The sequence below is a fragment of the Salvelinus namaycush genome, chromosome 2 (assembly GCF_016432855.1).
Source record: "Salvelinus namaycush isolate Seneca chromosome 2, SaNama_1.0, whole genome shotgun sequence".
NCBI lineage: Eukaryota > Metazoa > Chordata > Actinopteri > Salmoniformes > Salmonidae > Salvelinus > Salvelinus namaycush.
The window spans coordinates 28,403,939-28,425,101 of NC_052308.1; the positions used below are offsets into that span (position 1 = coordinate 28,403,939).

The 21,163-nt window shown below is 42.7% G+C and overlaps 2 protein-coding genes across 2 annotated transcripts in view; both read left to right on the top strand.

The window, feature by feature from the left end:
- The first annotated feature begins 253 nt into the window (after positions 1-253).
- Positions 254-11,103, top strand: LOC120060897 (adaptin ear-binding coat-associated protein 2-like). Its single transcript, XM_039010323.1, has 8 exons — positions 254-410; positions 6,294-6,394; positions 8,089-8,193; positions 8,364-8,445; positions 8,554-8,662; positions 8,759-8,900; positions 9,024-9,108; positions 10,001-11,103. The coding sequence occupies exons 1-8, from the start codon at positions 310-312 to the stop codon at positions 10,038-10,040; spliced, it is 765 nt and encodes a 254-aa protein (XP_038866251.1). The 5' UTR covers positions 254-309; the 3' UTR covers positions 10,041-11,103.
- Positions 11,104-11,725: 622 nt separating this feature from the next.
- Positions 11,726-21,163, top strand: part of LOC120060904 (rootletin-like) — a 40,422-nt gene continuing 30,984 nt past the window's right edge. The window contains exons 1-3 of the mRNA XM_039010335.1: positions 11,726-11,868; positions 18,655-18,781; positions 20,490-20,635. Of these exons, the coding sequence (XP_038866263.1) occupies positions 20,501-20,635 (135 nt within the window). The 5' untranslated portion in view covers positions 11,726-11,868; positions 18,655-18,781; positions 20,490-20,500. The remainder of the gene's footprint in view (positions 11,869-18,654; positions 18,782-20,489; positions 20,636-21,163) is intronic.

Consider the following 21,163-nt stretch of genomic DNA (forward strand, 5'->3'; position numbering starts at 1 on the left):
GGACCGCCATAATACCAAAGAAGATGATGTGTGTGTGTGTTTTTATATAAACACGCAATGACATTTGGAATGTCTTTATTCTTTTGTAAGTGTAATGCTTACAGTACATTTTTTATTGTTTATTATCTTTTTCACTTGCTTTGGCAATGTAAACATATGTTTCTCATGCCAATAAACCCCTTAAATTGAATTGAGAAGGTGTCTGTAGTAGTCATCCTCTCCAAGAGAGGCGTTCTTGAGCTGTAACGTTACAGTGCAGTGGGTTCATTCTCCCCCTATAGCAGTTAGGAAGTTTTTTTACTTGCCAAAATGGCACTGGCAGACGACGGTAGTTACGAGTCAGTGATCTGTGTAAAGCCAGAGGTTCATGTGTACAAGATCCCACCCCGTGCTACTAACCGTGGATATAGGTGAGTTTTTTTTAATGGACCCCACTTTGTTGATGAACTTTCTTCTAACTACTCGTTATTAGCTAGCTTGCTAATGCGTTAGCAAATCAACATGAACAAGTGGAAACTGGAGATGATCCAGGAAGACAAGGTTGTTGCTAATGTTAATTATTCAATTATTGAATGCATAAAATGGAGAGTAGATAAAGTAGATAAAGTTTTGTATTCATTTAGTTTGCTACCTATGCAGCAAGTTAACTTTCACTATGCTGTGAGGTGGCACCTTTGTTTGGTTAGCTAACTTGCTAGCTTCTAAATAATGCTATCCAGGTGAGTTAAGTTACCAATTAACGGTAACGAGTTAGTTCGCTATAAACCTGTAACTAGTAGTTAGACATATGGTTAGCTCATAGTTAACAAGTTCAAGTAGGCAAGTCTGCTTTATTTTCGAGCTGTGTGAAATGCTAAATAAATCGGGAATCCCTAAAACATGCCATTTAGGTACAAGTGACTTTTCGTCACAGGTTAGGAAAGCATTTTCTCTAACCCATACCCTTAATAGAGTACCACAGTATGAGTCATAATACCCATAAAACCTAGCGGTCAAACAGGGAAATGGTTCCAATCGTTTTTCAACCATTAGTTTTTCCCATAGGTAATTTTAGGAACTTAAAATAAGGGCTGTGTTTTGTGTAGGCTTACCCTGGCGTGTAGTTTTATCTTTAGCGTAGCACCCCGTATTATCAGCATATTCAACAGTGTTTAAGAAATATTACCTTCTGTCTTATCTTGTGATCAAGCTATCAATGTTTTGTCATTATTGGTGTCGTAAAAATGTTAGCTAACGGGTTAGCAATTAGCATGTTTGACATTCCAGTGGAAGTACTGAGCAAAAAAATTATATCCTGTATTATCAGCATACAATCCCCAGTTATTGGCCACCTTACTATTTTGTTCAATTACAAATAAATATCCATATAATTTTGTTAAACACCAACCTCGCATCGGAAGTGTTTACTAGATATTTGACTAGTTGGCTAGCCTTCCAGTAAAAAAAAAACAAAGACTTGCCTTTCAGCTTTTCATTGCGTAGCCCGGTGTGCCCTCCTGTAGACTCTTAAATGGTTCTTAACCAACATCTTCAGTGTTGTAACCAAATAATGTCTCATTTGTTTTACAGATTAATATTAAGTTTTGAGAAGGTTGATAAGTTTACTACTAACATATAAATGAGTGAATAATTTAGGTAAAAAGTTATAAAATGGTGTGTAAAAAAACAAAGATATAAAATGGTGTGGTCTGTCGCGCAGTCAAATTGTACAATATACAGCATGTCCCACAAAATGTGTAATTACATTTTGAGAGTTTTCAAAAAAGTAACTTAAACTGCAACAACAAATTGGTGGTCAGCTAGCTAGAAGGGTGTCTTTTAGTTGCAAAACATACTGGTATTTTCCAAGCCATTTTAAATGTTGAGCTCGAGGTGATTTAATCCTCCAACCGCTAGAGTGTCTGAAGTTAGAGGGCGTCCGATGTTGGGGGAAAATTAGCTAGGACAAGGTGACTTAACAATATATTTGTCTGTATTTACCCCCCAAAAATGAATTATCATAAACTACGAATGCCAAATCAAGGCAAATATAATAATCTCTGGATTAACTATCCAATGTTAGCTAAATGCAGTAATTAATACATTGTCTAAATGTCTTTTAAATGGACAATTCTATGAACTGCCTTGTGCAAGTTTTAAGTTGACAATACCTGTTAGCAAAGGTGTCAGCTAGAGATGACGTGTAGAAGCTTGCAGGGATTTATAGTGTTGCATGATGTCTACTTTGATGTTAGTTACAAGGATGCCAACTAGTCACCTTTTGACGAAATTTGCCATTTTTAATCCAAAATAGGTGACCTACGTGATTCGTGTAGATCCGATGAGAAAAGTTTGGGCGAGGGGGGGGCCTTTGGATGACTACTGGCTGTATGCGAAAGAGTGATGCGCGTTTGGACCAATACTGGCTGTATCCAAGGCTCAGCCAATCGGTCACACAACAGAATGCAGCACGAGACTGAAGAGACGAGACAACCAATTTGATAGTTACATCATCAGCTCACGCTCTGGAAAGACAGCGGGGGAGTGGAAAGGAAGTTTGCCAGATAACTTACATCAGCACGTCCCCTGAACGATAACGAAGAGGTAGGTGGACAGATGACGCGAATGCTACACTACAGGTCTGTTTTGCTAGCACAGACTGGAATATGTTCTGGGATTCATCCAATGACATTGAGTATACCACCTCAGTCACCGGCTTCATTAATAAGTGCATCGACGACTTGGTCCCCACAGTGACCGTACGTACATTTCCCAGCCAGAAGCCATGGATTACAAGCAACATCCGCACCAAGCTAAAGGCTAGAGCTGCCGCTTTCAAGGAGCGGGACGCTAAACCGGCCGCTTATAAGAAATTCCGCTATGTCCTCAGACAAACAGGCAAAGCGTCAATACAGGACTAAGATTGAATCCTACTACACCGGCTCTGACGCTCGTCTGATGTAATTTGTAAGTCGCTCTGGATAAGAGCGTCTGCTAAATGACTTAAATGTAAATGTAATGTGACAGGGCATGAAAAATATTACGGACTACAAATGGAAAGCCAGCCGCGAGCTGCCCAGTGATGCGAGCCTACCAGATGGAGGTAAATGCCTATTATGCTCGCCTCGAGGCAAGCAACGCTGAAGCTTGTATGAGATCCCCCGCTCTTCCGGGCGACTGTGTGATCACGGTCTCCGTAGCTGATGTGAGCCAGACCTTTAAACAGGTCAACATTCACAAAGCTGCGTGGGCCAGATGTATTACCAGGACATGTACTCTAAGCATGCTCAGACCAACTGGCAAGTGTCGTCACTGACATTTTCAACCTCTCCCTGACCAAGTCTGTAATACCCAATTCGCATACCGCCCCAATAGATCCACAGATGACGCAGTCTCAATCACACTCCACACTGCCCTTTCCCACCTGGACAAAAGGAGCACTTGTGAGAATGCTGTTAATTGACTACAGCTCAGTGTTCAACACCATATTGCCCACAAAGCTCATTACTAAGCAAAGGACCCAGGGACTAAACACCTCCCCCTACAACTGGATCCTGGAGTTACTGACGGGCCGCCCCCGGGTGGTAAAGGTAGGCAACACAGGAGGTCGGAGACCTGGCAGTGTGGTGCCAGGACAACATCTCCCTCAATGTGAGCAAGACGAAAAGGAGCTGATAATGGACTATAGGAAAAGGAGGGCCGAACAGGCCCCCATTAACATTGAAAGGGCTGAAGTGGTGCTATCATGGTTCAAACAACAAGACAGTTGTGAAGACGGCACGACAACAGCTTTTCCCCCTCAGGAGACTGAAAAAAATTGGCACTGGTCCCTAGATCCTCAAGTTCTACAGCTGCACCATCGAGAGCATCCTAACCGGTTGCATCACCGCCTGGTGTAGCAACTGCTCGGCATCCAACCGTAAGGCGCTACAGAGGGTAGTGCGTACGGCCCAGTACATCAGTATAGCCAAGCTTCCTGACATCCAGGACCTATATACAAGGCGGTGTCAAAGGAAGGCCCCAAAAATTGTCAGACTCCAGTCACCCATCATACTGTTCTCTCTGCTACCACACGGCAAGCGGTACCGGAGCGCCATGTCTCGAACCAAAAGGCTCCTTAACCTCTATGGGATCAGTGTCCCCGCCCCCGCGGGATGGTTGAGCTAACGTATGCTAATGTGATTAGCGTGAGGTAACTAAAACATCCCAGGACTTAGGGCAGAAAGATTAACAAGATTTTAAGCTAACTGCATTGTCCAATTTACAGTCGCTATTACGGTGAAAGAATACCATGCTATTGTTTGAGGAGTGCACAATTATGAACTTAAATGTATTTAAAAACCAATTTTGAACAGATATGCAATGGTTCATTGGATCCGTCTAAAAAACTTTGCACATACACTGCTGCAATCTAGTGGCCAAAATCTAAGTTGCACCTGGGATGGAATAATACATTATGTTATTTCTCTTGCATTTCAAAGACGGTACAATATTATCTTTTACCAGATCTGTGTTATTCTCCTACATTAATTTCACATTTCCAAAAACTTCAGTGTTTCCTTTCAAATAATATCAAGAAGATGCATATCCTTGCTTCATGTCCTGAGCTACAGGCAGTTAGATTTGTAACAAGAAAATTACATAATAATAGAGGCTATATACAGGTAGTACCGAGTCAATACGCAGGGGTACAGGTTAGTCGAGGTAATTTGTAAAGTGACTATGCATAGATAAACAGCGAGTAGCAGCTGTGTAAAAACAGGGGGGTGTCAATGTAAATAATCCGGGTGGCCATTTGAGTAAATGTTCAGCCGTCTTATGGATTGGGGGTAGAAGCTGTTAAGGGTTTGTAAGTATTTCAGTGAGGTCTACACCTGTTGTATTCGGCGCATGTGACAAATAAGATTTGAAACATTTTGGGGGTTTACAGTTGGGACAATTAATGGACAGTTGGGTGAAACTCTCAACATTGAAATTAATAAAAGTTGACTGTGTACTCTAGAGAATATAGATCTAGCTATAATGGTATTACATATCTTACATAAGAACAAATTGCTTTTCACAAGAAACACTTTCCCACCTTCCTCTTTAATGTTGCATGACTGTACCAACCACTTACCAACCATGACTGACTGCATGTTTGAGCCTCTGTAGAATGTCCCGTGCTCCCAGCTAACGCTAACATTTCCTGTCACATTTATTTGAGAGCAGATTTGTTTGAGGTTCCTTAAGCATGCCACTTCGATACAGCTACGACTTTTTCATATCAGGTAAGTATAATTAATGTAGCAGGTAAAGTTAATTAGGTTAAGGAGTTGCCCTATTTCCCAGGGCAAATTACCTCAAGTTCAGCCTGCTTTGTGGTTACTCCATTGGGCAGGTGATTTTAGATTTCTCTTCTCCTGAGAACAACCAATATACAAAGAATTCCAGAATGTTAGTCATTTTGTCAGTTTTGGAAAAAGTATCCAATTGTCATACTTGAGTAAAAGTAAAGATGGAGTCATAGAAAATGACTCAAGTAAAAGTAAGTCACCCAGTAAAATACTACTTGAGTAAAGGGCTAAAAGTATTTGGTTGTAAATATACTAAGTATCAAAAGTAAATGTAATTGCTAAAGTATATTTAAGTATCAAAAGTACAAGTATAAATCATTTCAATTTCCTTATGTTAAGCAAACCAGGCGGCCACATTTTAGTTTACTCATTTACGTATTGCCAGGGGCATGATCCAACTCTGACATCCATTTACAAACGCAGCATGTGTTTCGTGAGTCCGCCAGATCAGAGGCAGTAGGGATGACCAGGGATGTTGTCTTGATAAGTGTGTGAATTATACAATTTCTGTCCTGCTAAGCATTCAAAATGTAATGAGTACTTTTTGGTGTCAGGGCGTATGGCGTAAAAAGTACATTATTTTCTTTGGGAATGTAGTGAAGTAAAAGTTGTCAAAAATAGTAATAGTAAAGTACAGATACCCTCAAAAACTACATAAGTAGTACTTTACACCACTGCTTTTTGGTTCCTCCCCTGTGTAGGTGAAAAAGGTACTTAAGATTTTCGTCCAAATGATCATAATCATCGAGAAACCAAAAAATACTCCTGACTTGACCTTCATGTCGATCCCTGCATCCCATGCTCTTTAGAAAGGGCAAGCTACTGATGTTCTTTATGTAGCCTAAGACTCCCAATATGTTGCATGGTTTGAGATTGCAATTATTGCATTACAGTTTGATGGGTTTTAGAAAGCCCAAAAGCTCTGTAGCAAAGCAGAGTCATGACATGCAGGAATGGTGCTTTACTTTGTTTTTGCAGAGCTGCTGACTGGAAGCTGGATGAGCCAGCATGGACTGGCAGGATGAAAATTATCTCTATAGGAAAGCTTGCCTATATCAAGCTAGAGGACAAAAACTCAGGTAAGGTAACTACTAGCTATCAGACTGTCATGGCTACATCTGTCAATACAGCTGTTGCGCTCATGTCTGTCACCTTGTCTGCTTCATATATACATGCATACAGTTGAAGTCGGAAGTTTACATACACCTTAGCCAAATACATTTAAACTCAGTTTCACAGCTCAGTTAGGATCACAACTTCATTTAAAGAATGTGAATTGTCAGAAAAAGTTATTTATTTCAGCTTTTATTTCTTTCATCACATTCACAGTGGGTCAGAAGTTTACATACTCAATTAGTATTTGGTAGCATTGCCTTTAAATTGTTTACCTTGGGTCAAACGTTTTGGGTAGCGTTCCTCAAGCTTCCCACAATAAGTTGTGTGAATTTTGGCCCATTCCTCCTGACAGAGCTGGTGTAACTTAGTCAGGTTTGTAGGCCTCCTTGCTCACACACACTTTCAGTTCTGCCCACAAATGTTCTATAGGATTGAGGTTAGGGCTTTATGATGGCCACTCCAATACCTTGATTTTGTTGCCTTTTTGCCACAACTTTGGAAGTATACTTGGGGTCATTGTCTATTTGGAAGACCCATTTGCGACCAAGCTTTAGCTTCTTGACTGATGTTTTGAGATGTTGCTTCAATATATCCATATAATTTTCCTGCATTATGATGCCATCTATTTTGTGAAGTGCACCAGTCCCTCCTGCAGCAAAGCACCCCAACAACATGTTGCCACCCCTGTGCTTCACGGTTGGGATGGTGTTCTTCGGCTTGCAAGCATCCCCCTTTTTCCTCCAAACATAGCGATGGTCATTAGGGCCAAACAGTTCTATTTTTGTTTCATCAGACCAGAGGACATTTCTCCAAAAAGTACAATATTTGTCCCCATGTGCAGTTGCAAACCATAGTCTGGCTTTTTTATGGTGGTTTTGGAGCAGTGGCTTCTTCCTTGCTGAGCGTCCATTCAGGTTATGTCGATATAGGACTCGTTTGACTGTGAATATAGATACTTTTGTACCTGTTTCCTCCAGCATCTTCACAAGGTCCTTTGCTGTTGTACTGGGATTGATTTGCACTTTTCGCACCAAAGTACATTCATCTCTAGGAGACAGAACACGTCTCCTTCCTGAGCAGTATGACGGCTGCGTGGTCCCATGGTGTTTATACTTGCGTACTATTGTTTGACAGATGAACATGGTACCTTCAGGCGTTTGGAAATTGCTCCCAAGGATGAACCAGACTTGTGGAGGTCTACAATTTTTTTCTAAAGTCTTTGCTGCTTTATTTTGATTTTCCCATGATGTCAAGCAAATAGGCACTGAGTTTGAAGGTAGGCCTTGAAATACATCCACAGGTACACCTCCAATTGACTAAATTTATGTCAATTAGCGTAACAGAAGCTTCTAAAGCCATGACATTTTCTGGAATTTTCCAAGCTGTTTAAAGGCAGTCAACTTATTGTATGTAAACTTCTGACCCACTGGAATTGTGATACAGTGAAATAATCTCTGTGCACAATTGGTGGAAAAATTACTTGTCATGCATAGAGTAGATGTCCTAACTGACTTGCCAAAACTATAGTTTGTTAACAAGAAATTTGTGGAGTTTTAATGAATCCAACCAAAGTGTATGTAAACTTCCGACTTCAACTGTATATATATATATATCATGATTTCCAGCTTTTAGTCTAACTGGATAATGTATTTCTTAGGAGAGTTGTTTGCCCAAGCCCCAGTGGAGCAGTATCCTGGATGTGTGGTGGAGGCAGTCACAGATTCCAGCAGATACTTTGTGGTTCGGATAGAGGACGGCAATGGTAAGATGCCATCACAATCAGAAAGACAGCAGCAGAAATACGTCACCATGCAAATTGATATACTGAAAAAATATATTTTGGGCAAAAAATCCATTGTAGTTTGAAAGCTTAATTGCGATACAGTATTCTAGCTAGTACATCTGTCTTCTCATGCACTTCTGTTTTTAAAGGACGACATGCATTTATCGGCCTGGGGTTTGCTGATCGTGGGGACTCCTTTGACTTCAATGTAGCTCTTCAAGACCACTTCAAGTGAGTCAACCTCATGTCTATCCTCTCTTTGGTTTGGGCATCAACATCCATTTTCACTTTGGAACATTAAGTACAATCTAACAAATCTATCTGCCCCTTTTTCTACAGGTGGGTAAAACAGGAAGGTGAGCTGGCGAAAGAGGAAGCGTCTCAGAGCACAGCACCCAAACTGGACTTAGGCTTTAAGGACGGCCAGACTATCAAGATCAGCATTGGGGTGAGCATAGATGGTGGAATGAGGAGAAACACAAATGGGATGAAGAAAAGGTGATACGGACATGCTAAGAAGGGATAGGGATTTTCTTTGTCTTAGAACATAAAGAAGAAGGATCCAGGTGCCAAGTCTAGGCCCATGGGTAGTGGCCTTCTCCTTCCTCCACCAATGGCTAAGGGTGCAGTCCTTGTAGCCCCTCCTGGAGGCCAGCAATCACCTCCACCTATGCAGTCTAACACAGGTAACCTCATTCGGCTATAGGGCTTAATGACCCAATGTTCCATTACCACTGCTCAAGCACATGTTAACATGGATAACCTACCTGCATTCTAAATCGACTTTTGTTTTTCTCTCACCCCCCCAGCCTCTCTTTTAGATTTTGGAGGCCCGGTCCCTGCTGCCCAGCCCACTGCAGACCTGTGGGGAGACTTCACAGCAGCTGGCGCCAGGTCAGACTTAGAGCTAATGGTTTAGACCAGAGATGGGCAACTTTGATGGGGGTGGGGGCCACACAAATCAGAACTCATCATGATGGGTCGCAATTCTGCGTACACAAACAGCTAATTTCCTGTAATTATACACATTTTGCCATAGGATGGAGGGAAATGTTTGCAGTTTTTAATATTATATCTGAGTGAGACTAACAAAATCAATGGGGTTTCCCCCGATGGTAATTCGACTATGATAACAAGTTTAGATAGCTGGCTGCAAAATACACTTAGCAATCGGACATGTTTTTTAGCTGACATGGGCTAATTGACTGACTCTCATAACAAGAGAAACTGCTGATGCACAACCAAATTGCACTTTGTGTATTCTACTATTCCGTTACTATACTATTTTTGTATTTATTTAACTAGGCAAGTACGCTAAGAACAAATTCTTATTAACAAATGACGGCCTACCCTGACCTCCCCTAACCCGGATGATGCTGGGCCAATTGTGCGCCGGCCTATGGGACTCCCGATCATGGCCGGTTGTAATACAGCCCGGAATCGATCCAGGGTCTGCAGTTACGCCTCTAGCACTTAGATGCAGTACCTTAGACCGCTGCGTCACCCGGGAGCCATAAATTACTTGGGAGCCGCTATTACTATACTATTGTGTATTCTACTATTCTAACTGGCAACAGTAAGTTGAGACCCCGCCTGAGGAAGTTGGCAGGCCTTATGCATGGTGTTGTGGCAAGGGAAACTGACTAGAGATCACAGGGTTACTAGCTCCATTGGGTGAAGCTTTTAAACAGTTTGATGGGGGGGGCCCTATATCAACATTTTGTCATCCTTCCATGTTGTTAACCTTCTCATGTTCACACTCATCATCCTCTCCCCCTCACCACAGCTCCAGTCAAGACACTGCTAAAGGATGGGTGCAGTTTTAGCTGTGAGATGGACTACACACACACAGGCTCCTAACATTCCCTGGACAGAATGATTGTGAGAAATGAAATGTGGGGAGCTCTGTCAACTGACAGGTTGCTTGGCACAAATGATGCTCTACATTACATACACATTGTTTGCCTACACAAATGTATAGATTCAAACTGTCACAAGTCAGTGATTGACCAGCACATCCTTTTTAGATACAAAGACAATATTACTATTTTTAGATACTTTAACTATGCAGTCAGAAGTGACCCTTCATTTTGTTGCTGATCAAGTATGTATTCCTCTTTTTCTGTCACTCTGACCACCTGAAAATTATGCATTCCATGTTAATGACACCTTCAGGTGGAGGTCTACTCATCTCTATATGTCCATCCCTCAATTTCTCTCCATTTTACACAAATCTGGATGTCAACCTTTCTCCTCTTAACTGTCATCTGACCCTTCACCTTACACTACTCCTCGCTCCAGCCCCATCATCTCGTTGAGTCATCCACCATGATTAGGTGTAAAGTTTAGTATTTGTATGCCTTATTTGTTGAATAGGGTGAATATTTTTTGTTTTTTATGTTCAAGTATAACTTTTGTCACTCTTATGAAGGACAGGTGTATGTCTGTCTTTTCACAAGGTTGGAAGTTGTCTACTTCAATGTTGCTTTCCAACCTCCTTCAAACTGGACTCTTGGCTTAAGAGAACATATAGTATCTGTTCATATCAGTATCTTCGGCCTTCAGTATTGTCAGCCAGATCAAACCAATGTCATGTTTGGATTTTGGTTAATATGTGGTGGTATGTTGGAGAAACGCAACATTGACAATTATTTTATTTGTTTACATATCATGTATCTTTAGCTACCTTTCCTGTTCCTTTTTGTTAAGTGGCCTTTGTCAACCCATACTTTACCCTAATAGTGCCTTTCAGCGAACGCACAGTTATTGATGTTTTGGCTTTAATTTGCGACAAATATTTGCTCAAAGTGCCTTTTACGCAAATCAAAATCACCTGTATAAAATGTAAAGCAACACTTTATTGTAAATAAACCATTTGTTGTTCATTTTTTCCTTTTCTGTTTTCATTGTCAGGTTGACTTCCTACTACACAGGTAAGGAAACAGTGGTAAGCGTGTTTAACAGGTAGTTATTTTGACTTTAGACTAGGTCTGTCTCCTTGGTTTCGTCTCCATGACTGGTGTTTGTTTGAAGTATGACTGACACAAGCCTCTCCGCAAATGTTTTGCTTCAGTGTACAAGAGAAGGAAATATGCCAGTGTATGTCATCTGACACCAGAATTCAGGATTATATTGTTTTATTAAGGTGTTAAGACTGCTTGGGCTGAAACTGTCACTGTGGTAACTTTGGAGAAGGTGCCAGGGTGAGTAGAGTGGGTATTTAAAAATATATATATTTTAGATTAAATTTACCATATTCTACCCATTTACTTTTAGATAAAGTTGGTAGCCTAATAATAGCACTTCTAGGTGGATTGAAGGCTACATGTGTCGCATACAACTGAGTACTTTGCTACAAAACATTGGGCTATCGCTCTTGATATTTGCTTGGCTCTAGAAGACATTGCCCATGATTTACTGGACTTAATAGACTTTCATGTTTATGGTACAGTACAGTGCCGATCTCGGGTATCAAGTCCCTCCCCGGAAAGGGTTTGGAGGAGAGCTGGAAGAAAATCGGCGTCAGCAGCATATTGTTGCAAGTTGACTGACTAGTCTAGTAAAACATTTAAAATCCGCAACGGTAGTCCAAGTATCATGCTCTCGAATACGAATGGACTTGACAACTATGCACTCAACCCTTATAAATTCTAGGTAAGGTAATGGCACTCGTTTGAATGGGCTGTGATTTTGGAAAGGAAGTGGTGAATGTCCTTCGCAGAGTATAGGCTACTCTGTTTATTACGGGAAACGAAAGGAAATACTGTATCTATTTTCACTGGATGTCCGCGTTTAATTGGGACCATGGTCAATAAATTATGTAATTCAGAGAAGCGTTAAGTCGGCTTATGGCCTCCATGAAGGCAGGCAGATGCAACCGTATTGGTGATGCGATTTTAATGCACGACGTGTTTACGTATCCGTGGTGCACGCAGGGACATCACATTTATCACTAAAGTTGTGCGTTTTGCTCTGCTTTGGAAATACATGTATTTGCAACCATGTTGCCGATTAACAAGTAATATGCGGATTTTGCGAATGCGATGATTGTAACATCAGTAGGCTGGCGTTACTCTGGCTGACCTAACTTCTCGCTTTGCAAAATTGTTTCCAAGTTTTTGAAACGTTGATTGGGCGCGTCAGTAGTGGGCCCTTGTTGTGGTTGGTCACGGAAGTCTGGGTTTCATCAAATCAAAAGTTTATTGGTCGCGTACACATATTTGCAGTTGCTGCGAAATGCTTGTGTTTTCTAGCTCCAACAGTGCAGTAATATCTACCAATACAGTCAATCCCATTAAGAAATATTAACGTCATAGTCAACATAGCTACAAGAACTAACGCAAAAATCATGCAGTACACTCAGCAGTAAGCAGTTTGGCAATTACACCGGTAGGCCCCAGTGGCAATAAATTAATAAAACCAAAAGTTTACCTTGACTTGGAAGAGTTCCAGTGTTGGATAGCCAGCTAGCTAACATATCATCCCTCTGTGACAAAACTGCATATTTTAGAGTGGCCTTTTATTGTCCCCAGCACAAGGTGCACCTGTTTAATCAGCTTCTTTATATGCCACACGTCAGGTGGATGGATCATCTTGGCAAAATAGAAATTCTCACTAACAGGGATGTAAACAAATTTGTGCACAATTTCCTTTTAGTGCATATGGAAAATTTCTTGAATCTGTGACCAACACTTTACATGTTGCGTTTTATATTTTTGTTCAGGGATATAATGCTATGTGTATATTAATAGAAAAGGTGTGTACAGCAGTAGTTATAGGATGAGCCATCACTACAATATATACATATAAAGTGGGTAAAACAGTATATATACACTGCTCAAAAAAATAAAGGGAACACTTAAACACAATGTAACTCCAAGTCAATCACACTTCTGTGAAATCAAACTGTCCACTTAGGAAGCAACACTGATTGACAATAAATTTCACATGCTGTTGTGCAAATGGAATAGACAACAGGTGGAAATTATAGGCAATTAGCAAGACACCCCCAATAAAGGAGTGGTTCTGCAGGTGGTGACCACAGACCACTTCTCAGTTCCTATGCTTCCTGGCTGATGTTTTGGTCACTTTTGAATACTGGTGGTGCTTTCACTCTAGTGGTAGCATGAGACGGAGTCTACAACCCACACAAGTGGCTCAGGTAGTGCAGCTCATCCAGGATGGCACATCAATACGAGCTGTGGCAAGAAGGTTTGCTGTGTCTGTCAGCGTAGTATCCAGAGCATGGAGGCGCTACCAGGACACAGGCCAGTACACCAGGAGACGTGGAGGAGGCCGTAGGAGGGCACCAACCCAGCAGCAGGACCGCTACCTCCGCCTTTGTGCAAGGAGGAGCACTGCCAGAGCCCTGCAAAATGACCTCCAGCAGGCCACAAATGTGCATGTGTCTGCTCAAACGGTCAGAAACAGACTCCATGAGGGTGGTATGAGGGCCCGACGTCCACAGGTGGGGGTTGTGCTTACAGCCCAACACCGTGCAGGACGTTTGGCATTTGCCAGAGAACACCAAGATTGGCAAATTCGCCACTGGCGCCCTGTGCTCTTCACAGATGAAAGCAGGTTCACACTGAGCTCATGTGACAGACGTGACAGAGTCTGGAGACGCCGTGGAGAACGTTCTGCTGCCTGCAACATCCTCCAGCATGACCGGTTTGGCGGTGGGTCAGTCATGGTGTGGGGTGACATTTCTTTGGGGGGCCGCACAGCCCTCCATGTGCTCGCCAGAGGTAGCCTGACTGCCATTAGGTACCGAGATGAGATCCCCAGACCCCTTGTGAGACCATATGCTGGTGCGGTTGGCCCTGGGTTCCTCCTAATGCAAGACAATGCTAGACCTCATGTGGCTGGAGTGTGTCAGCAGTTGCTGCAAGAGGAAGGCATTGATGCTATGGACTGGCCCGCCCGTTCCCGAAACCTGAATCCAATTGAGCACATCTGGGACATCATGTCTCGCTCCATCCACCAACGCCACGTTGCACCACAGACTGTCCAGGAGTTGGCGGATGCTTTAGTCCAGGTCTGGGAGGAGATCCCTCAGGAGACCATCCGCCACCTCATCAGGAGCATGCCCAGGCGTTGTAGGGAGGTCATACAGGCACATGGAGGCCACACACACTACTGAGCCTCATTTTGACTTGTTTTAAGGACATTACATCAAAGTTGGATCAGCCTGTAGTGTGGTTTTCCACTTTAATTTTGAGTGTGACTCCAAATCCAGACCTCCATGGGTTGATACATTTGATTTCCATTGATAATTTTTGTGTGATTTTGTTGTCAGCACATTCAACTATGTAAAGAAAAAAGTATTTAATAAGAATATTTCATTCATTCAGATCTAGGATGTGTTATTTTAGTGTTCCCTTTATTTTTTTGAGCAGTGTATATATTTTTTTAATTGGGGTGGATCAGCTTAATATAGGGGAAAGATTGTTGCTTCCATCAATGTACTTGTCTGCATCATTTCCAATCCCCCATATCTTTTTTTGGTAAATATATATACATACACAGCCATACAAATGCATACGTATACATACACATACCTATATACATACTTTTTTTTAGAATATACCTTTATTATTCCCTGCAAACCCTACCACCCTTACCCCAATTGGAGTAAACTAATACATATTATGCACATTTTACAGACACAATCAGTTTTACAAGTTATATTTTATTTTTAGTCCTTTCTCTATTTCTGATGTCCATCCAGTTTGATTTCTATTTGTAACTGCTATTTCACAACATTTCTGAACCTATATATAAAACATTATAAAGTGACCAGTGTTCAATGACTATGTACATAGGGCAGCAGATACTAAGGTGCAGGGTACTGGGTGTGGGTGGCTAGTGATGACTGTTTAGCAGTCTGATGGTCTGTAATAGAAGCTGTTTAACAGTCTCTCGGTCCCATCTTTGATGCACCTGAACTGTCTCCGACTTCTAGATGGTAGTGGGGTAAACAGGCCATGGCTCGGAAGGGGTCAAGCAGAATTTCTTCAGCTTCCTGAGGTTGAAGAGGCGCGATTGCGCCTTGTTCGCCGGTGTGGCGGGACCATAAAGGGGGAAGCCTAGTCAGTTGTACAACTGAATGCCTTCAACTGAAATGTGTCTTCTGCATTTAACCCAACCCCTCTGAATCAGAGAGGTGCGGGGGGCTACCTTAATCGACATCCACGTCTTCAGCGCTTGGGGAACAGTGGGTTAACTGCCTTGCTCAGGGGCAGAACGACAGATTTTTACCTTGTCAGCTTGGGGATTCGATTGGTTACTGGCCCAACGCTCAGTGATGTGAAAGCCAAGTAACTTGACGCTTTTGACAATACACCCTAACCGTAGCCTATAACAATGTAATATTCCCCAAAAGACTATCTTAATTTATATATTCACAATAATAATAGTTAGTATTAGTCGTTTGTAATTCTGCCTGACCACGATTTATTTATCCTTTATAGCAGAACAGCTTACATTTGTAGAATGCAAAGACTACTCTTGCTGGCTCTAGTTTAGATACCACTGTACAGTATTACGTTATTCATTATTCAGACATTTCAGGGGTTACAGCAGAGATTTCGGCTATAACTGACAAATGAATGAATCCTTATAGCCTACGGGTAGCCTATACATGCTTTACCAGAGGACCGAAAACAGACCCACACCCAGATTCATTACCCAGGTTAAACCTGTCTGAGCTATAATAGGCTAGGCCTAGTTGGCTAACTTGCTTATTATTACAGTACCGGTAATTGCATGGTAATAGGATCACTTAGGGCCTGGAGTTTTTACTCTCATGACCTGACCAGGACAAATTGTGGGCCCTTTGTTGTAGACCTTAAGATATGCTTTATGATTAACCTAGGGTTATGTTTCCAAGTTAACTTATTCGCAAAGATTCAAATGCTGATCTTGCATGCTCAAAAAAGTATCTATTACCCTTGCCTCTATACAATGCAGCTCTGCCGGGACACCACAAGAGGGCCCTTAACCCAAAACAAACCCTAAAAACTGAATGTTGAGCTGTAATATTGTGTAATATTTAACATTTTCCAAATATACAGTAGTTATGTGGCAGAATAAAATGTCTCAATATTTTATGTACACCTTTCAAAATGACAACATGCTGAAGGTTGTGGAGGTGTGGTTAAGGCTGAGCTTTGTGAATAGGGGGGTCTGTTATTGACATTCTGAGTCCCTCTCTTTTGTAGGCATGTCTGTTACCATGGTAATTCAAGCATTGAAGTGGTGTGGCAGGCACAGTGATCAAGCTGGGCCCCCAGATACTGAAAAGGGGAACACATTTGTTCTGCTTTTCCTTCCTTGTTGGTCATGTGTTGTGTGTGTTGATATATTGTAACATTATAAACAGTGACCGACATGTAGTCACTGTCACCAAATTTCCAATTTACAGAGGGGTGTAGGGATCATGGATGCCCCTTAATGTGGCTGCCCTCATCATTATTCATACTGTGTAGCCTAACAACTCTTCCTTGTCTAATTCTATTCTATATGACAGAAGAAACTACTGTATGTCACTAATAGGCCTGATGAATGGACACACAGACTTCTTAAAGGTCCAATGCAGCTGTTTTTATCTCAATATCAAATCATTTCTGTGTAACAAGTATGTACCTTACTGTGATTGTGTCTTTTTGACCATTTTAATTTAAAACAAAAATAGCTTATTCTTTAAAAATCCCAGAAAGGTTCTGAGGAGTATTTCTGTCTGGGAATAAAGCCCTTTTGTGGGGAAAGACTAAAAATAGCTTCACAAAAAAAACGAATTCTGATTGGCTGGGCCTGGCTCCCCACTGGGCCAATCAGAATTCGTTTTTTTTGTGAAGCTATTTTTGTGTCTTTGACCATTTTAATTGGCTTCACCCCTGCACAGTCATGTGAAATCCATAGATTAGGGTCTAATGAATTTATTTCAGTTGACTGATTTCCTTATATGAACTGTTACTCAGTAAAATCTTTAATTGTTGCATTTATATTTTTGTACAGTATAGCTGTTATTGGCAGAGAAGTCTCTTTCTTATTGGTCTGTTAACTGATGTCACCAGGCAGGCCAAAACTCCATCCCACCAAAACTTTTCAAACAGCTTTTACACTAAGGGCATTATAATCAATTTCACAGTATTATTCCAACCTCATAGTTTGGAAATATATCACGTTTTTGTCTGCACTGGGCCTTGAAAAACCTGTACAAAGCACATCCTGCAGGCACTGTGAAATTTGTGCGGGCTACAAATTTCCTCAACATTTTGTTGAAAACCACTAACATTTGCAGCAGATTTTTTTTAAATCCAATAATAATTTATTTAGTTAGCCCTACACTCAACTGCAAAAAAAAATCTAATTAAACTGCATGGGTGGCCAGGCAAAGAATGCAAACGGAAGCGCTCCTCGGGAGGGAGGGGGGATTTAAAGTCTGCTAATCCCCCTGTCCTCAATCTTTCCCGACAGTCCTGGAGAGAAGGACCGAGCAGGGCAGTCACCTGTGGGACGTGTAAGAAATTCTGAGATTCCAGCAAACTATCACAACTTTCTGGACTGTCTGTACGGCATACATATGCTTTTATTTTTATAGTTGCTAATGTGTCGTAAATTTAGATAAGCATTTACTCGCGTGCATCCGTTAATTGCGATCTACATCGAACGGTTAATCCTATTTGATAACGCTCCCAGCGCACGGGACTGGAGCGACAAAAGAACATTTTTCAGGCCTGAAGATATTCCTGTTATTGAGATATTTCTCAATGAGCGACACAGAGAATTCCAACACGGATTCCAAATTGGAATCTGTCATACAGGTGATGTCATGACCATTGCATGAATGCACTTTGATTTATCGTTCTTTTTTTTATGGTGAATTGTTATTCTCCTGTAAATAATTGATTTACAGAAATATCAATAGGCCACCCAATATGTTATAATTATGTAGGCTAGGTGTAATTACAATAGACGTCTTCACTGGGGAGGCTGATGGTTTGACACTTCGACAGAGATGCCATACATTCTGCTCTATGTTGTGTGCTGAAAATGTGTGTGTGTATGTGCACTCTGCAGAGTGTGAGGTCAGTGTTCTATTCTGAACACAGCTCTGTGGTAGACAGGAGTGACTGCTGAGACACCACCTGTCCCCATGGCACTGTGCACTGCAGGGCCCCGAGCTTTAGTCTGTCTCTGAGGACATGAACGCACAAATAAGATAAGAATTGCAGAAAGGGTAATCAAATGGAAATTGGAGATTTTATTTGTCAAAAGTGTCCACATTCAACAGGATAATCAAAGTAGCCTCACACAATACTAGTAGGTGGCTGCAACAGCTGTTATCCCATCTTCAATGTACATGCTCTCTCGCTTTCTCTCCCCCTAACTCTCCTTTCTCCAATATAAATGCTTCTGTGTCTGTCTTCCTACCAGAGGCTGGAGGAGAGTGTGTTGTCTGAAGAGAAGAGGCTGACAGTCCGAGGCGCCTCCCCTGAAGACCCTCCTACGTGTTTACCTGCACGAGTCCGAGAGATCGTCACCAAGAACCTCAACGAGAGCCGTGAGTGGGATAGCGATGAAACTGCTGAACAGTTAATCAAATGGCTACCCTGACTATTTGCATTGACCCCGTTTTTATTTGCACTGACTCTCTTGCACCGGCTCTATGCACACTCACTGGACTCTACCCACACACTCACTGGACTCTACCCACACACTCACTGGACTCTACCCACACACTCACTGGACTCTACCCACACACTCACTGGACTCTACCCACACACTCACTGGACTCTACCCACACACTCACTGGACTCTACCCTCACACATACTATACAGTCACAATTCAAAACACACACACTCCCACGTAGACACACTTTCACACTCTTCACATATGCTGCTGCTACTCTGTTTATTATCTATACTGCCTAGTCACTTTACCCCTACCTGCATGTACATATTACCTCAACTACTTTGTACCCCTGCACATTGACTCGGTACCGGTCCTCCTTGTATATGGTCTCGTTATTGTTATTTTGTGTTACTATTTCCAAGACATTTTTTACACATTTCTCGTAATTTTTAACTCTGCATTGTTGGGAAAGGGCTCGTAAGTAAGCATTTCATGGTAAAGTCTACACTTGTTGTATTCGGCGCATGTGACAAATACGATTTTGAATTAAGTGTCCAACCACCTGATTATTCAAAAAAATCACAGATGTTTTCAAAGTAGTGTCCTGAATATTGAATGAAGCGCTGTGCTCTTCATTAACACAAGTGGCTGTCTGCACCTCTCTTTCCCCTCCCCACCTCAGCACCAGGAGCCATGTCCTCAGTGATGCACCTTTCTTTCCCCTCCCCACCCCAGCACCAGGAGCCATGTCCTCAGTGATGCACATCTCTTTCCCCTCCCCACCTCAGCACCAGGAGCCATGTCCTCAGTGATGCACCTCTCTTTCCCCTCCCCACCCCAGCACCAGGAGCCATGTCCTCAGTGATGCACCTCTCTTTCCCCTCCCCACCCCAGCACCAGGAGCCATGTCCTCAGTGATGCACCTCTCTTTCCCCTCCCCACCCCAGCACCAGGAGCCATGTCCTCAGTGATGCACCTCTCTTTCCCCTCCCCACCCCAGCACCAGGAGCCATGTCCTCAGTGATGCACCTCTCTTTCCCCTCCCCACCCCAGCACCAGGAGCCATGTCCTCAGTGATACACCTCTCTTTCCCCTCCCCACCCCAGCACCAGGAGCCATGTCCTCAGTGATGCACCTCTCTTTCCCCTCCCCACCCCAGCACCAGGAGCCATGTCCTCAGTGATGCACCTCTCTTTCCCCTCCCCACCCCAGCACCAGGAGCCATGTCCTCAGTGATGCACCTCTCTTTCCCCTCCCCACCCCAGCACCAGGAGCCATGTCCTCAGTGATGCACCTCTCTTTCCCCTCCCCACCCCAGCACCAGGAGCCATGTCCTCAGTGATACACCTCTCTTTCCCCTCCCCACCCCAGCACCAGGAGCCATGTCCTCAGTGATGCACCTCTCTTTCCCCTCCCCACCCCAGCACCAGGAGCCATGTCCTCAGTGATGCACCTCTCTTTCCCCTCCCCACCCCAGCACCAGGAGCCATGTCCTCAGTGATGCACCTCTCTTTCCCCTCCCCACCCCAGCACCAGGAGCCATGTCCTCAGTGATGCACCTCTCTTTCCCCTCCCCACCCCAGCACCAGGAGCCATGTCCTCAGTGATGCACCTCTCTTTCCCCTCCCCACCCCAGCACCAGGAGCCATGTCCTCAGTGATGTCAGTCCAGGAGGAGAACCGGGTGCTGCAGGTAGAGCTGGGAAGGCTGGAGGATCTGCTGGCCCATAGCAGGGCGGACCGAGATGAGCTGGCTATCAAATACAGCGCCATCAGCGAGAGGGTAAGAAACAGAAGAGAAGGCAGGAAAAAGAGATTGATCGTGAGATGAGTGAAGGGAGAGAGACATAAGACAGGCAACAGTAAGTAAAAGATCAAATTAGATTATCCAGGAAAAGATAACAGGATTAGATGTGAAGTACATAAGTAAATGGAGGTTGAGAGAGGGAGAATGAATGCATTTGTTGGCGATTAGTTAGAGTTCTCTTCTTAATTATTCATTTGGGCTGGTTGTAGTACTACACTAACCTGGTTGCTAGAGGAAAATATGTGGTGGGTTTAAATTCTTGACCCGCCAATGTAGTCTGAAATCTTTCCAATAGAGGACTAGTAGGAGGAGTTGCCATACACCAAACACTAAAGACAAAGTAGGCCACAGAGGGGCATTCCGTAGGGGCATTTGACAGACACATATAAGGAATACCAATGTACCCCTATCTCAATTCTCCTTTTACTATTTTCTTTGTCTGCTTGGAAGAGTTTTGTCCGTCTCCTTGGTTACGGGACTGGAATGAAGTGAAGTGGCATGTTG

What these genes read in the sequence shown, in the direction of transcription:
- LOC120060897 (XM_039010323.1), top strand. Translation starts at nt 310, where the DNA reads ATGGCACTGGCAGACGACGGTAGTTACGAGTCAGTGATCTGTGTAAAG. An exon ending in GCTAGAGGACAAAAACTCAG is followed by an intron (nt 6,395 to 8,088) that starts GTAAGGTAACTA and finishes TGTATTTCTTAG; the next exon opens with GAGAGTTGTTTGCCCAAGCC. An exon ending in ACCTATGCAGTCTAACACAG is followed by an intron (nt 8,901 to 9,023) that starts GTAACCTCATTC and finishes TCACCCCCCCAG; the next exon opens with CCTCTCTTTTAGATTTTGGA.